The sequence below is a fragment of the Arvicola amphibius genome, chromosome 1 (genome assembly GCF_903992535.2).
Source record: "Arvicola amphibius chromosome 1, mArvAmp1.2, whole genome shotgun sequence".
In the NCBI taxonomy this organism is placed as follows: domain Eukaryota; kingdom Metazoa; phylum Chordata; class Mammalia; order Rodentia; family Cricetidae; genus Arvicola; species Arvicola amphibius.
In genome coordinates this window covers 111,299,735-111,312,301 of record NC_052047.1, presented here as the reverse complement: position 1 = coordinate 111,312,301, position 12,567 = coordinate 111,299,735, and the positions used below count along the sequence as shown (strand labels likewise).

Genomic DNA, 12,567 nt, shown 5'->3' with positions numbered 1-12,567 from the left:
ATCTCACCACCGTCCACGGGGCCTCATCTGTAGACACTGCTATTGAACATATGCTTCCACAGCAATCTCACTACCGTCCACGGGGCCTCATCTGTTGGTAGGTGAGATTTGGGGAAGACTCATTGTGTTAGGGAGTTCTTCCTTATACCAAGATGACTCTGTTCCTAGTCTTTCCTCTCCCTGGGCCTTGGCTGTCCATCGGGAGACACAGTTCCCAGGCAGTGCTGAATTCCATGACTCTCGCTTCCCCTTTTCCTCTCAGAAGAAAAGCCTAGTTATTAATATTATTTTTGTACTACTGATAATTCCAAGTTACAGTCTCTAGTACAGGTTTACCCAACAGTATTAAATAGTAAGTTCCCCAAGGAACTCCTGACTGGGTCTGTATCTGAGCCCCAGAACTTTGGGTGACATGTAGGGGAGCCAGTTACTGGCAATAGCACTGAAGTTGTGAGCGTGTACCCATGAGCTCTTTTCCTTTGATGCCAGCTATAAAAATATTCCATGTTCAAGTGTATCCAACAGCTAATTGAAACTTCCTTCTCCATTGAAAAATAAGATGTGGCTTTAAACAGAAAGAAAAGTGAAAAAAAGTTTTATCTTCATCAAAAAGGTCTTGGTCAAATATTCTCTATTGAGCTGTGAGCTGTGTTCTGAGTTCAGTGTTGAAGTTCTCCTAACACACAGAATTGTAAACAAAATAGCGAAGATTAAATGCGTCGACCTCGGTGTCACAGAGGCCATGAGCACTAAAGGACAGGCATTCTCCAGGTGGCGTCATTTCCTTGCTATAGGGAGTCTGCGGTGTCTAGAAAGCAATGACAGTGTTTTGCGCTCCTAACTCTGGCACTTCCTTTCCAGACAGGAAGTGTGGAGGGGAGCTGGGGGATTTCACAGGGTATATTGAGTCCCCAAACTACCCTGGGAACTACCCCGCCAACTCGGAGTGCACCTGGATCATCAACCCACCGCCTAAACGTCGTATCCTGATCGTGGTCCCCGAGATCTTCCTGCCCATAGAAGATGACTGCGGTGACTACCTGGTGATGCGAAAAACCTGTGCGTCTCTCCCTGGGCTTCCCTCCCCTCCCAAGCAGCCTGGGAACCCTGATGACTTGGCCCCTCCCCCAGCTTTAAATGTGAGGATCGGGTCTAGTAGATTCTTTCCTTCATAGTAGAACAGGGAAGGGACATGCGTTTATAGCTAAGTGGGGCTGACTTGATGTGGTTCACTCTAGGTAGCCATGTCCAAGGCCAAAGATGTGGTCCAGCCAGGAAGGACGACCCCTCCCATTATCCCGAGTCAGCCTCTGGTGTCTATAAAGCTTGCTGCCATCAATGCAGCTTGATGACAGAGCTGAGAGTTTGCTCAATCCCAGGTTTCCCTCCTACCGGGTCCGTGACCTTGGGTGGACGTTCTGAGCTTCTCACTGCAGTCCTCTCGGGGAGGGTCAGGTTGGAGAAATCCCGTCGCTGCCTGGTAGGGTTGTTAGGACTAAAAAGAGTTCAAGCTGTAGAATGCTTGGAAGGAGCCATGTGGGTTTTCCCCTTCCTTCCTTCCTTCCTTCCTTCCTTCCTTCCTTCCTTCCTTCCTTTCTTTTTTAAAAATTTACTGGTATATACTACTTTTATAAAATAATGAGTTTTGCTGGGCAGTGGTGGTGCATGCCATTAATCCCAGCCCTTGGGAGGCAGAGGCAGGTGGATCTCTGTGAGTTCGAGGCCAGCCTGGTCTAGAGTGAGTTCCAGGACAGGCTCCAAAGTTTCTCCAAAGAGAAACCCTGTCTCAAAAAACAAAACAAAAAATGGGTTTCATTATGACATTTTATACATGTATGTGATATGTTTTGATCATATTCTCCCACCATTATCCTCCCTCCAAGTAATCCCCTTCTCCTTCCCAGTTAGTCTCTCTTCTATGTTTGTCTTTGGGGAAGAAAGTGTTTTGTTTTTTTGACCTAGGAACGTGGGCAAGATGTTATTTATAGAACACGGGCACCTACACAGCTGAAGAAAATGTCTCTCTTCCATGCAACCATGAATTGTACAGATCAGGGAACAAAGGCCCCAGGGGGTGGTGCAGTCATGAGCTCTTGCCTTCTCCATGCTGGAATGTTGATAAGCTCAGTCTTACACATTCTGAGTTCAAGAGTGCCATGCCTATTATTAGTGGTTCAAATGCCTGAAGTCAGATGAGGGTTTGGATTCTGTCCTTACCACAAGCCCTCATTGTAACAGAGGTAGTTATTGGTCAGCCTCTATGGTTTTCAGAGGAATCAATGAGATCAAGCTCATAGAATGCTTAGTGTACTCCCAGACAGCTACAATAAGGGGGTGACGCTTGCTGGGAATCAGCACTGGTCTGGATCCTGGGGCCATCTTTCTATTCCTACTGTGGACGGGATGGCCTGGGTTGTGGTTGTTTGTCTGCGGAGGGCAGGTGGGGCTTACTTAGCCCTTCCTTGGGGTAAAGTATAATCCTCAGTCAAATCTCCTCTAATTCCAGAGAGAGAGAGAGAGAGAGAGAGAGAGAGAGAGAGAGAGAGAGAGAGAGAGAGAGAGAAAGAGAGAGAGCATGTGTGCACATGTGGGTTCTTGTGGAGACCTGAGGACAAGCTCAGTCATCACTCTTCAGATGCCATCCATCTTTTGAGACAGGTTCTTTCATTGGCCTGGTATTTATCAAGTAGACTAGACTGTCTGGGCATCAAACCTCAGGTCTGTGTGTCTCAGCTATCCCATAACTGCTCTGTCTGGCCTAAAAAAAATAAAAACAAAACAAACCATGGGTTCTGCATATCAAACTCGGGTCCTCATGTTTGCAAGGCAAGCACTCTACCAAGAGAGCTGCCCCAGCCCAAGAGCTCTTGAGATTAACTTACAGTGTGGGTTACATGTTTTCAAAGTTTTCCTGACTGCTGGCTCCATGACGCCTCTTGAACCCCACACCCTCCAACTTCCCTTGGCAGCTTCAGCAAATTCTGTGACCACATATGAAACCTGCCAGACCTACGAACGCCCCATCGCCTTCACCTCCAGGTCAAAGAAGCTGTGGATTCAGTTCAAGTCCAATGAAGGGAACAGTGCCCGAGGGTTCCAGGTCCCCTACGTGACGTACGATGGTAAGCAGGAGCTGGGAAGCTCAGGCTGCGGCCATGGCAGGGATGGTGTGGCTGGGCTCTGAACGGAAGGAACTGGCTTCTGAGCTTGCTGGCAGATGCTAACAAGCACACGCGATCAGCCAGCCAGGCACGGTGAGGCAAAAGGACATGGCTGACTCACTGGGGCCACATTTTATACAGACATTTGGGGACACTTACTGTAGGAATGGAAAAGGACAGCTTAGGAAATACGGGGAAGTGCGTGGAGTCAGGTGTGAGAACATGGCTGTTGGAGTCAGGTGGCCTGCCATATCTTTCAGGACTTGTGTAAACGGTTTAACCATCTCTAAGTCTTCTTTCCTTGATTTCCGGTGGCGACTGAACCCAGGGCTTCTAACTCTGAGCTATATCTGTAGTCAAGCCATCCTGGAACTCGCTCTGCAGACCAGGCTGGCCTCGAACTCACAGAGGTCCTCCTCCTTTTGCCTCCCAAATGCTGGGGTTAAAGGTGTGCACCACCATGCCTGCAAGCCGTATTTTCTTAATGAGTAATGAAGAAAATCATTGAATGAACATTAAGAGTTTAAACTGGGACCGTTCCTGGAAGATAGCAATTGCTCAAAAGTATATTAACTTTGTAAGGTTGTGACATTTATTAGACAGCTCCTGAGAAGGGGAAGAGGTTTAACTCCAGGTCTGGACCCTGCTGTCAACTCTGTGATCTTGGACAAGTCAGATGGTGTTTCTGCATCCTTCTAACCCCTGGGGACCTCCTTAGATTCTGAGACTTGGGCAACAAATATTTATAGTGGCCAAAACACAGATGTGTGTATTTTGTTGTAGGTGATTCATAGGGTGGGTACAGACACTGCCAGTGCAGAGGGCAGCTGTAGGAGGAGGACCTCCCGCACCAGGCAGAAGACAGCAATTATCCTGAGTAGGCTTCGAGGGAACAAGTCAGTCTCAAGAGGTTTGGGTCTTGAAAGAATATGTAAATTGGACTGGGATATAAGCAGAGAGGAAGAACATTCAGGAAACAGGCAAAGGATAGAGCACCTGGCACAGCGGGGATCCGATCTGGCCAGTCGGTAGGGAGCGAGGGAAGATAAATGAGGGTGGGGCTAGGCAGTGAGTAGCCTTGAATGCCAAGCTCAGGAGAGTAGACTTAATTTTATAGGGAGTCGTTAAAGATTTCTAGGCCAAGAGACCCCACCCTCGGCTTTCCTAGCTCACTTTACGTAGTTTATTTCTAATGAACGGCAAGGACTAGGCTCTTGCTTTGCCTTGCAGTTGCCTCGGTAACGTGTACTACCCAGGACAAGGGCTCTCAGAGCCTGACTGCTGGGACTCTGTTGACAGAGACACTGAGCCCAGTTCTGCCTGGAAGCAGATGTCCAGCAAGCTCTCCTGTGTGTGTGGGGACAGGGAGGAAATCAGGTAGACTCTAAGGCTTGGGCAAGTGTTATCAAGGCATTGAGACATTTTCATATGTCACACTATTCTGCCTCTGTGATATATTAAATGTCCCCCTTTTTTAAAAAAGTAATTATTTGTTTGTATTTCATGTGCATTGGTGCTTTGCCTGCATGTATGTCTGTGTGAGGGTGTCAGATCCTCAGGAACTGGAGTAACAGACAGCTATGAACTGCCATGTGCTAGGATTTGAACCTGGGTTCCCTGGAAGAGCAGAAATTGCTCTTAACCTCTGAGTCATCTCTCCAGCCCCCTAAGTGTCCCTTTTAAAAAAATTAATTTTAATTTTATGTACATTAGTATCAGGGTGTCAGATTCCCTGGAACTGGAGTTACAGACTCTAGAAGAGCAGCCATTGTTCTTAACGGCTGAGCTATATCTCCAACCCCCAAAATGTTCAGCCCCCTTTAAAACTTCTTTATTGAATCTTTGGGGGTTTCACATCATGCACCCCAATTCTGTTTTCCTTCTGCCTATATCCCCCCTCATTCCTGATGCATCCCCCTCTACAAAAGAAAACAAAATAAGCAAGCAAGAAGCAAACAAAAGCAAGAAAAAAGAAAAGAAAAACCCATCAAATAAAAGCAGAACAAAAACACACACCTGAAACAGCAAAATCTGTTTCTCCTTCTCTCCTGCCTCTCCATCACCTCTTCATCAATCCTGGTGGCACTGGAGGCTTCGGTGTGTCATATAGTGTACACCTTTGTCCCATCAGCTTGACTGGCAACTGTGTCATTGCAGTGAGTCACTGGTCTGGCTCAAGGCCTCTGGGTTTTGTACACCCTCACTGGATCCTCACCGGAGCTCTTCTGGAGTGTCCTGTGTCTTGGAGATCTTGCGGGTATTGTTCTGCAGGACAAGTCCCTTTGTGAGCTCCAGCAGAACCTAGATGGGGTGGATGCTAGGGTGGGCCAACCCAAGGCCCAGTTGTGGGCCTGGGTGTTAGCTAGTCAGGTTAGATAGAGCCACTGGGGCTATCCGCCTTGGTGGTGGTGGAGTCAGTTCCCCTACAGGCATGCCCTCTGTGGTGAGGGGTGGGAGCCCTCTCTTCCAAGTGCAAGGGGCTGCTCTCTCGCTGTAGCAGGCAGCTAGATGTTAGGTCAGCTTGCCCAGGGCAGTGAAGGGCAGGATTGGCTCAGTATAGCCCTCTGATTTTATCTCACATAGTTCCTAAGCCCTCCTGCGGTGCCACTAGCTACAGACTTCAACACAGACACCAGTGGAAATGTCCCCTTTTTTAATTGAAAAAAATATGAAAACAAGGGCCGGAGATGTAGCTTAGTTGGCAGATTGTTCGCACGTGTATGAAGCCCATGCCCAGCCTCCTGGCATATATGCTGGGGGCATTTGAAATCCTAGCAGGAGCTGGGGGTGGGGTGGGGATGATCACAGCACATGAGTATGTTCTGGAGAAGGGCAAACAAGGGTCATGGTGACAGGCACTAGGCATTCCTGAGCACCAGCTGGGCACCAGGTATGCACCACAGTGGCTTTTATGGTGCACATTCCTCATGGTCATCCCATGAATCGGACCCGGTCACTTCCTGATGTTACAGATGAGGCCACTCAGGTTTAGAGATTTAAATAATTGACCTGAGATCCAGACATGGCAAAGTTGCAGAACTGGGATGACCCAGGTCTAGGGACTTCAGAGCCTGAGTTTTTATCTCTGAACTTCTCTGTGTTTTGAAAGGCAGAAGGGAGCCAGGAAACACAGGAACTCTTAGAAACGGTGTGTGTGTGTGTGTGTGTGTGTGTGTGTGTGTGTGTGTGTGTGTGGTTTTAAAGACAACATTCTGGAAGCATTTGGTATAATGGCAAAGCCCAGTCTCAATTTCTGTTACACCAGAGTGCATGACAACCTCTATTCCTAATAGTAGATCCCCTTTATGGAGAGAAGCCAGTCCTCTGATGTCCAGACACTAACAAGGGTGCAAAACTAAAACTAAAATGGGGCATGGGGGCACATACCTGTAATCCAGCACTCGATGGGTAGAGGCAGGAGCATCAGGAATTCGAGGCTAGTTTTGGTTACTAGCAATTTTAAGGCCAGCCAGGACTACATTAGACCCTATTTTTTTTTTTTTTTTAGAGAAAAATAAGAAAACTTATTCTCTTGATTTGTTTTATTGATTTGGGCTTTGCTGTTGGTGTGCTTGTTTTGAGACAGGATCCTATAGCCCAGAGTCACCCTGCAGGCCAAGCTGGACTAGAATTTGTGCCCTTATGATATATATTCATTAGAACAAAGCAGTGAGGGCAAAGGAGCCACAGCAACAGCAATGATACTGTGTGTGCAACGATACTGTGTGCAATGATACCGTATGTGCAATAATGATACTGTGTGTGTAATGATACCGTGTGTGCATCAAGCACTAACTGTGCAGTGGTGGTATCCTGTCACCATCTCTGGACTGAAGAAACTTCTTGGGAGCGCTCCCAGTACCCTCCACGGATGCTCTTCTAATTCCTGTGGCTTCTCAGCACATGGTATGCATACAGAGAAGCAGTTTTTGATGTGTCTTGGCTTTGGAGAGCACTGTGCTCCGCATATGCTTGTTTGAGTTATGACTATGGGAAGCAGGCTAGACTTCAGAGTGGGGTGAGGCTACATTTGGAGCAGGAATACCGTGTGCACTGCTTTTACTGTGTATGCCAGGACCAAAGAAATGATTAATGAGAAGGCCCCAAAGACGTTCTTCTTTCTCAGATAGTCAGTTCTCCATCCCCAGCCCTATTCCAACTAAAGAGAAGAGTCATTCTGGGTTCTCAGATGCTTGGTCACCTTATCCAATGCAAGGACAGGAAAACAGTGGGGGTGGCAGGTGCCAGAGAGGGAAGAAAATCCCACATGAGCTCACAGTGCAGGGAGCATAGGTAGGAGCAGATCACCAAGCACTGAGTTCCAAGAGCCTCCTACAGGAAAAGGCCAGGGACAGAGGAGAGCAAAGACTCCCCAGGGAGCTGCCAGGGAAATAGCAGGAAACCCAAAGCCAGTGTTCTGAAGATGAGAGAGGAACTGGATGAAGGAGGAAGGTGACCAGCCAGGTCAAAGGCTACTGATGCATGAGGAAAGAGAGGACCAACATTTGACATCGGGACACACAACATGAAGCTCACTGTGAACCTCAGTAGGCAGTCTTGGAGGAGTGGCTGGGACAAGACCAAGCACCATGGGTTCAGGAGAGGAAAAGTCCACTTGTAGACTGTGAGGGCTGATCCTGCTCTGGAAACAAAAGGGAAGAGAGACATGAGATGGAGTTAAACAAGGTATCCTTAAGATCAGTTTTCCCGCTGGTGGGAATGAGCAGAAGGATTTTGTGCAGGAAAATGTGTAACATTACTGGCATAAATGTCCTTGACTTGGGAAGGGAAGGTGCATCTGGTGTGGGTGGTAGAGGATGGGTCTTGGCTGGAGGCACAGAAGGCTCCTCGGAAGGGAGGGGAGGGAGGCAGGGCAGATGCCAGCTGAGTGGAGCTGCTGGACGCCTTCGTCCTCTCTCTGTCAGAATGGAAAGGTTCTCTGAGAGCAGCCACTGAAGGCGGCTTCTCGGGGCTTATAGGGGACACAAGTGTGGGTTTGGAAAGAATTAAACAGTGAGAAGCAAAATGTGTCCTTTATTTCACCAGAAGACTACCAGGAACTCATTGAAGATATAGTTCGAGATGGCAGGCTCTACGCGTCTGAGAACCACCAGGAAATACTGAAGGTGAGTACCTGCCTCAGCAGACAGGAAGGTAGCCATGAGCTCCCCACATACAGCTCCTCCTTCCAGACACTGAGCCCAAGGAGACCAAGATCAGCTCCCTCCTTTCCTGTGATTTAACTTATTAAATGTCAAGTTTCTGTCTTTAGTGATATATATATATATATATATATAAAAACATTAGTGTTTTATGTATATAACACATATTTGAGAATTAAATATATAATACCCAATATATATAATGTATTACACACAAACACACACACAAAATGTAGTTTGATCTTATCTGCCCTTCCCCTAACTCCTGCCAGACCCTGCTCAAGGTATTCTCTTTCTAGTTTCATGGTTTCTCTTCTTTTTAAAATAACCACTGAGTTCAACTAGACCAGTTGTATGTAATACATATAACTAGTGTATGTACATGGCTGTAGGGCCAGCCTCTGGAGTGGGCGCAGCCTGCCAAGGACTATACCTCTGAAGAACACTGAGTGTCTCTCCTCCAGCAGCCAACAACTGCTGGTAGCTCCTCAGTTAAGGGCGGGGCTTTGTGAGCTCTTCACCCAGCCATCCTGGGACTCTGGCTTGATCTTGTTCTAGTCTTGAGTCAGCAAACACAGCCGCGGGAGTTCATGAGCGTAATGGCTCTGTTTACACTGGGCATCTGTGGAGGGCGCTTGCTTACAAATCCAGGTCAGGGCCATATAGTGTTTTTATGTTCAGCCTGAACGGTAAAAGACCATTGGCTCCTAGTTTGTGAACTCAAAGTCTACCAAATTTTAGATACTTATAAGTAATTAATACCAAATTCTCACCTATCACTAACCCTAAACTGTTTTCCAAATTTCTATGTTGGATCTCATACAGTTGAGAAAAAAAAAACAATTGTCATATGTCAAAATTTGTTTCATCAAGTAATGTATATTTATTATTAACAATTAAGGAAAATTAAACCTGGAACGAAGATAAAAATCAAGGGAGCCAATTTTCACCAAGTGTTTCTAGCTAGTGACCTTCCCGTCAGTAGTGAGTCATTATGATTTCATTGGCAAAGTGCCGGAAGGTTTGAGTGTTTTGGCCTGGTAACAAACATTCTGTTCTCTTCAGGATAAGAAACTGATCAAGGCTCTGTTTGATGTCCTGGCACACCCCCAGAACTATTTCAAGTACACAGCCCAGGAGTCCCGAGAGATGTTTCCAAGATCCTTCATCCGATTGCTACGTTCCAAAGTGTCAAGGTTTCTGAGGCCTTACAAATGACTCTTCCCACGTGCCACCCAGAAGAGTGTCCACCGTGGGCAGTGGGCTGAAGCCGTCTACCCTCCACAGGCTGGAGTGTCACCGGGTTGACAGGATGCCCAGTTCAGCGACTCCTTACAGCTCAGTTTTTATAGATAATACAGGTATCTTGGTAAGCTGAACTTGGGTTTCTCTCCCAGCTTCAGATGTGGACGGCAGATGGCTTCAAGCAGTATCAGCTTCTCACTGTGTGGGCACGTGTCCTGGAGGTGCCAAGGGCTGGCTGAAATGGCCTCCTCTGGTCTGTAGTGCAAAGGAAGCCACAGAAGGGCCACTCTGGCTGCAGCTCCACTTCCTCCAAGGCCAGTCCTCTCTCAGGGAACATCTGCACGCATGCAGAGATGACCGGGCCAGACAGGCCATCTGAGTCATGGGAGGGTTCTGATCCCTCAGCCTCTGTGATGCCAGGTTAATCCTAAATACATGAGCTCTAAGCAGTGACAGTTTTAAAAAAGACTAGAAAGAATCAGAAATGAGAAGGCAAGAGCAGTGCTCTGGAGACATCAGTAGCGTGCACAGCAAGCGCAGAGGGCTGGGTGCAGCAGCCTTCCCCATGCCTTCAGTCACACTGAGCACTGTGCTCTGGCTTGGAGAATTCTAGGATGTGATCTCGATGCATGACAGTTATCCATCATCATCGAAGGGAGATTTCACCAGGAAGGCCAGTACCGCAAGACTCCCCCACTGCCAGGGCGACTGGCCCGAGTGTCTTTCTTTTTCATTCTCCCCAGTGAGAGAGTCTGAGGGAAGTGACATCACGCAGGCCACTGTCACCCTTTGATGGTGGGCCACACTCCTGTTCACAGGCCACGGTTGAGTCACTTTGGTCTGCGCAGTGGGACTGCATAGTGATCCCCTCCCAAATAAACTTTTCAAGATTATTGAGCTTTTAAACATTTTAATCCCCCACCCCCACCTCCCAGCAGGCAAAAGTCTCACTACAGTGGCTAAAGAAGAGAGCCCATTGGCCTAGAGATGTAGCTCAGCAGTAGAGCACCTGCCAAAGATGTGCAAGGCCCTGGACTTGGCCCTCAATACAACTCCCTCCCCCGCCCCAAAGAGACCTGTCAATCAAGCTTCCCTCTCCCTAATGGATGGACTGACTACACACAGCCATAGGGTTTTGTTCTTTCTGTGGCAATTATAGCGCATAATTCTGTTTACCAAAGTACTAAAAAAATGTCTAATAAGCATTTAAAAAGAAAACAGAATATTTCATTATTATCGAACTTGGTTTTCCACCTCAATGTTTTTAATCTATTAATAACATTTTTAATAACTTTTTAATTTTTTGTTTTGAGACAGTTTCTCACTGTGTAACCCCGGCTAACCTGGAATCTATATGTAGGCCACGCTAGTCTCAAACTCACAGAGATCCACCTGCCTCTGCCTCCGAAGTACTGGGATTGAAGGTGTGTGCCACCATGTCAGGAGACGCTGACATTTTTGAAGCCCTAATGAACTTTTAATTTTTATTTGGATGAAATTTCTCCTCAGGAATTTGTGCTCCTTGCTAGGCACAATGGCGCCTGTAATCCCAGCACTCAGGAAGTGTGAGCAGGAAGATTAGTAGGAGTTCAAGGACACCCTCAGCAGACATAGAAAGTTTGAGGCCAGTCTGGGCTATAAGAAACCTTTTTTCAAAAAAAGTTTTTAAACATATTCAGTTAAAAAAATCATTAAGGGACTAGAGAGATGACTCAGCAGTTAGGAGCACTTGATGCTCTTCCAGAGGACCCGGGTTCAGTTCCTAGTGCTCACTCTAGGGAACTCACAACTGCCTGTAACTCCATTTCCAGGTGATCTGTCGCCCCCTTCTGGCCTCTTTGGGCCCTGCATGCATGTGGTGCACATAATACCCACACACATACCTATGCAGTGTAAAAATAATAAATCTTTGATTTTAATGTTTAAAAATTTATTTTATGTGTATGGATGTTTCGTTTGCATGTGTGTCTGTGCACCACATGCATGCCTGGCCCAAAGAAGCCAGAAGAGGGTGTTGGGTTCCCTGGGACTGGAGTTACAGAGACATACTTTAAGCCAATAGATGGGTGCTAGGAACCAAACCCTGGTTCTCTGGAAGAGCACTCAGTGCTTTCAACTGTTGGCTAGCTCTCCAGTCTCTAAGCATTTTTACTTGTATTGTTTTGAGAAAAGGTCTCATTTTGTATCCCTGACTGGCCAGGAACTGGCTATGTAGGTTTGGTTGGCCTTGAACTCCCTTACCTGCTCCTGCCTCCTGAGTGCTGGGATTGAAAGTGTGCACCACCATACCTGGCTATAAAATAAATCATTTTTTAAAAAAACTTAAAGTGCATTTTATATGCTACAGTTTGATCTATATTTCTGAGTTTGACCATAAAGTGGAAATTCAGATTTCGCCTGAGTTAGTGACCCAGTTGATAAGGACGAGATGGTTGAGTCTGGTAACTTTGTGTTCATGAGAGCATATTGTATTGCCTTTCCAGAAGGTTGGGGTGGGTATAATTGGGATTTGGCAGGATGGAACAGTAGCTTTGAAGTGTCCTCCAGGAGCTGACCACACACCAGACCTATGTTTCTGGTACAAGTATGAGCCCCTGAGGTCTTCAGGCTTCTACTCTAGACCTATCAGCTGCCCTGTGGGAGTCTGTGGCTCTGCTAGGAAGCTGTCTGGCTAGCCAGGCAGTTGTCTACCTGCTAAGCTGACCCACATTGCATATCCAGTCTGTACCAGGTACCACTTTAGGCCGTAGAGATTAACCAAAGACCTCAGTAATACGGTAGACAGGGTCTTAGCCCTCAGAGAGCTTGTATTTTGGAAGGCAGAGACAATGAACTTGAGTTGACTAGTGGTAACTGCTATGTTCTAAACGAAAGCTGATGTTACAATGGCTCTGTGGCTACTTTAGGTTTGGGGACTGTAGAGCCTATATGGGGATGTGACCTCTCAACTGAAAACTACATGATAAGGCACCAGTCTGGGGAAACTAAGGGGAAGAGTA

General features: G+C 47.0%; 1 protein-coding gene across 3 annotated transcripts in view; it reads left to right on the top strand.

Moving 5' to 3' along the window:
• Scube2 (signal peptide, CUB domain and EGF like domain containing 2) overlaps positions 1 to 11,185 on the top strand; it is a 73,327-nt gene extending 62,142 nt beyond the window's left edge. For 2 of the 3 annotated variants that reach the window (XM_038332502.1, XM_038332494.1), the window contains 4 exons: positions 862 to 1,059; positions 2,970 to 3,122; positions 8,208 to 8,287; positions 9,389 to 11,185. In XM_038332502.1, the coding sequence (XP_038188430.1) occupies positions 862 to 1,059; positions 2,970 to 3,122; positions 8,208 to 8,287; positions 9,389 to 9,541 (584 nt within the window). In that variant the 3' untranslated portion in view covers positions 9,542 to 11,185. The remainder of the gene's footprint in view (positions 1 to 861; positions 1,060 to 2,969; positions 3,123 to 8,207; positions 8,288 to 9,388) is intronic. The other variant, XR_005285691.1, reaches the window with a different exon arrangement.
• Positions 11,186 to 12,567: the final 1,382 nt, after the last annotated feature.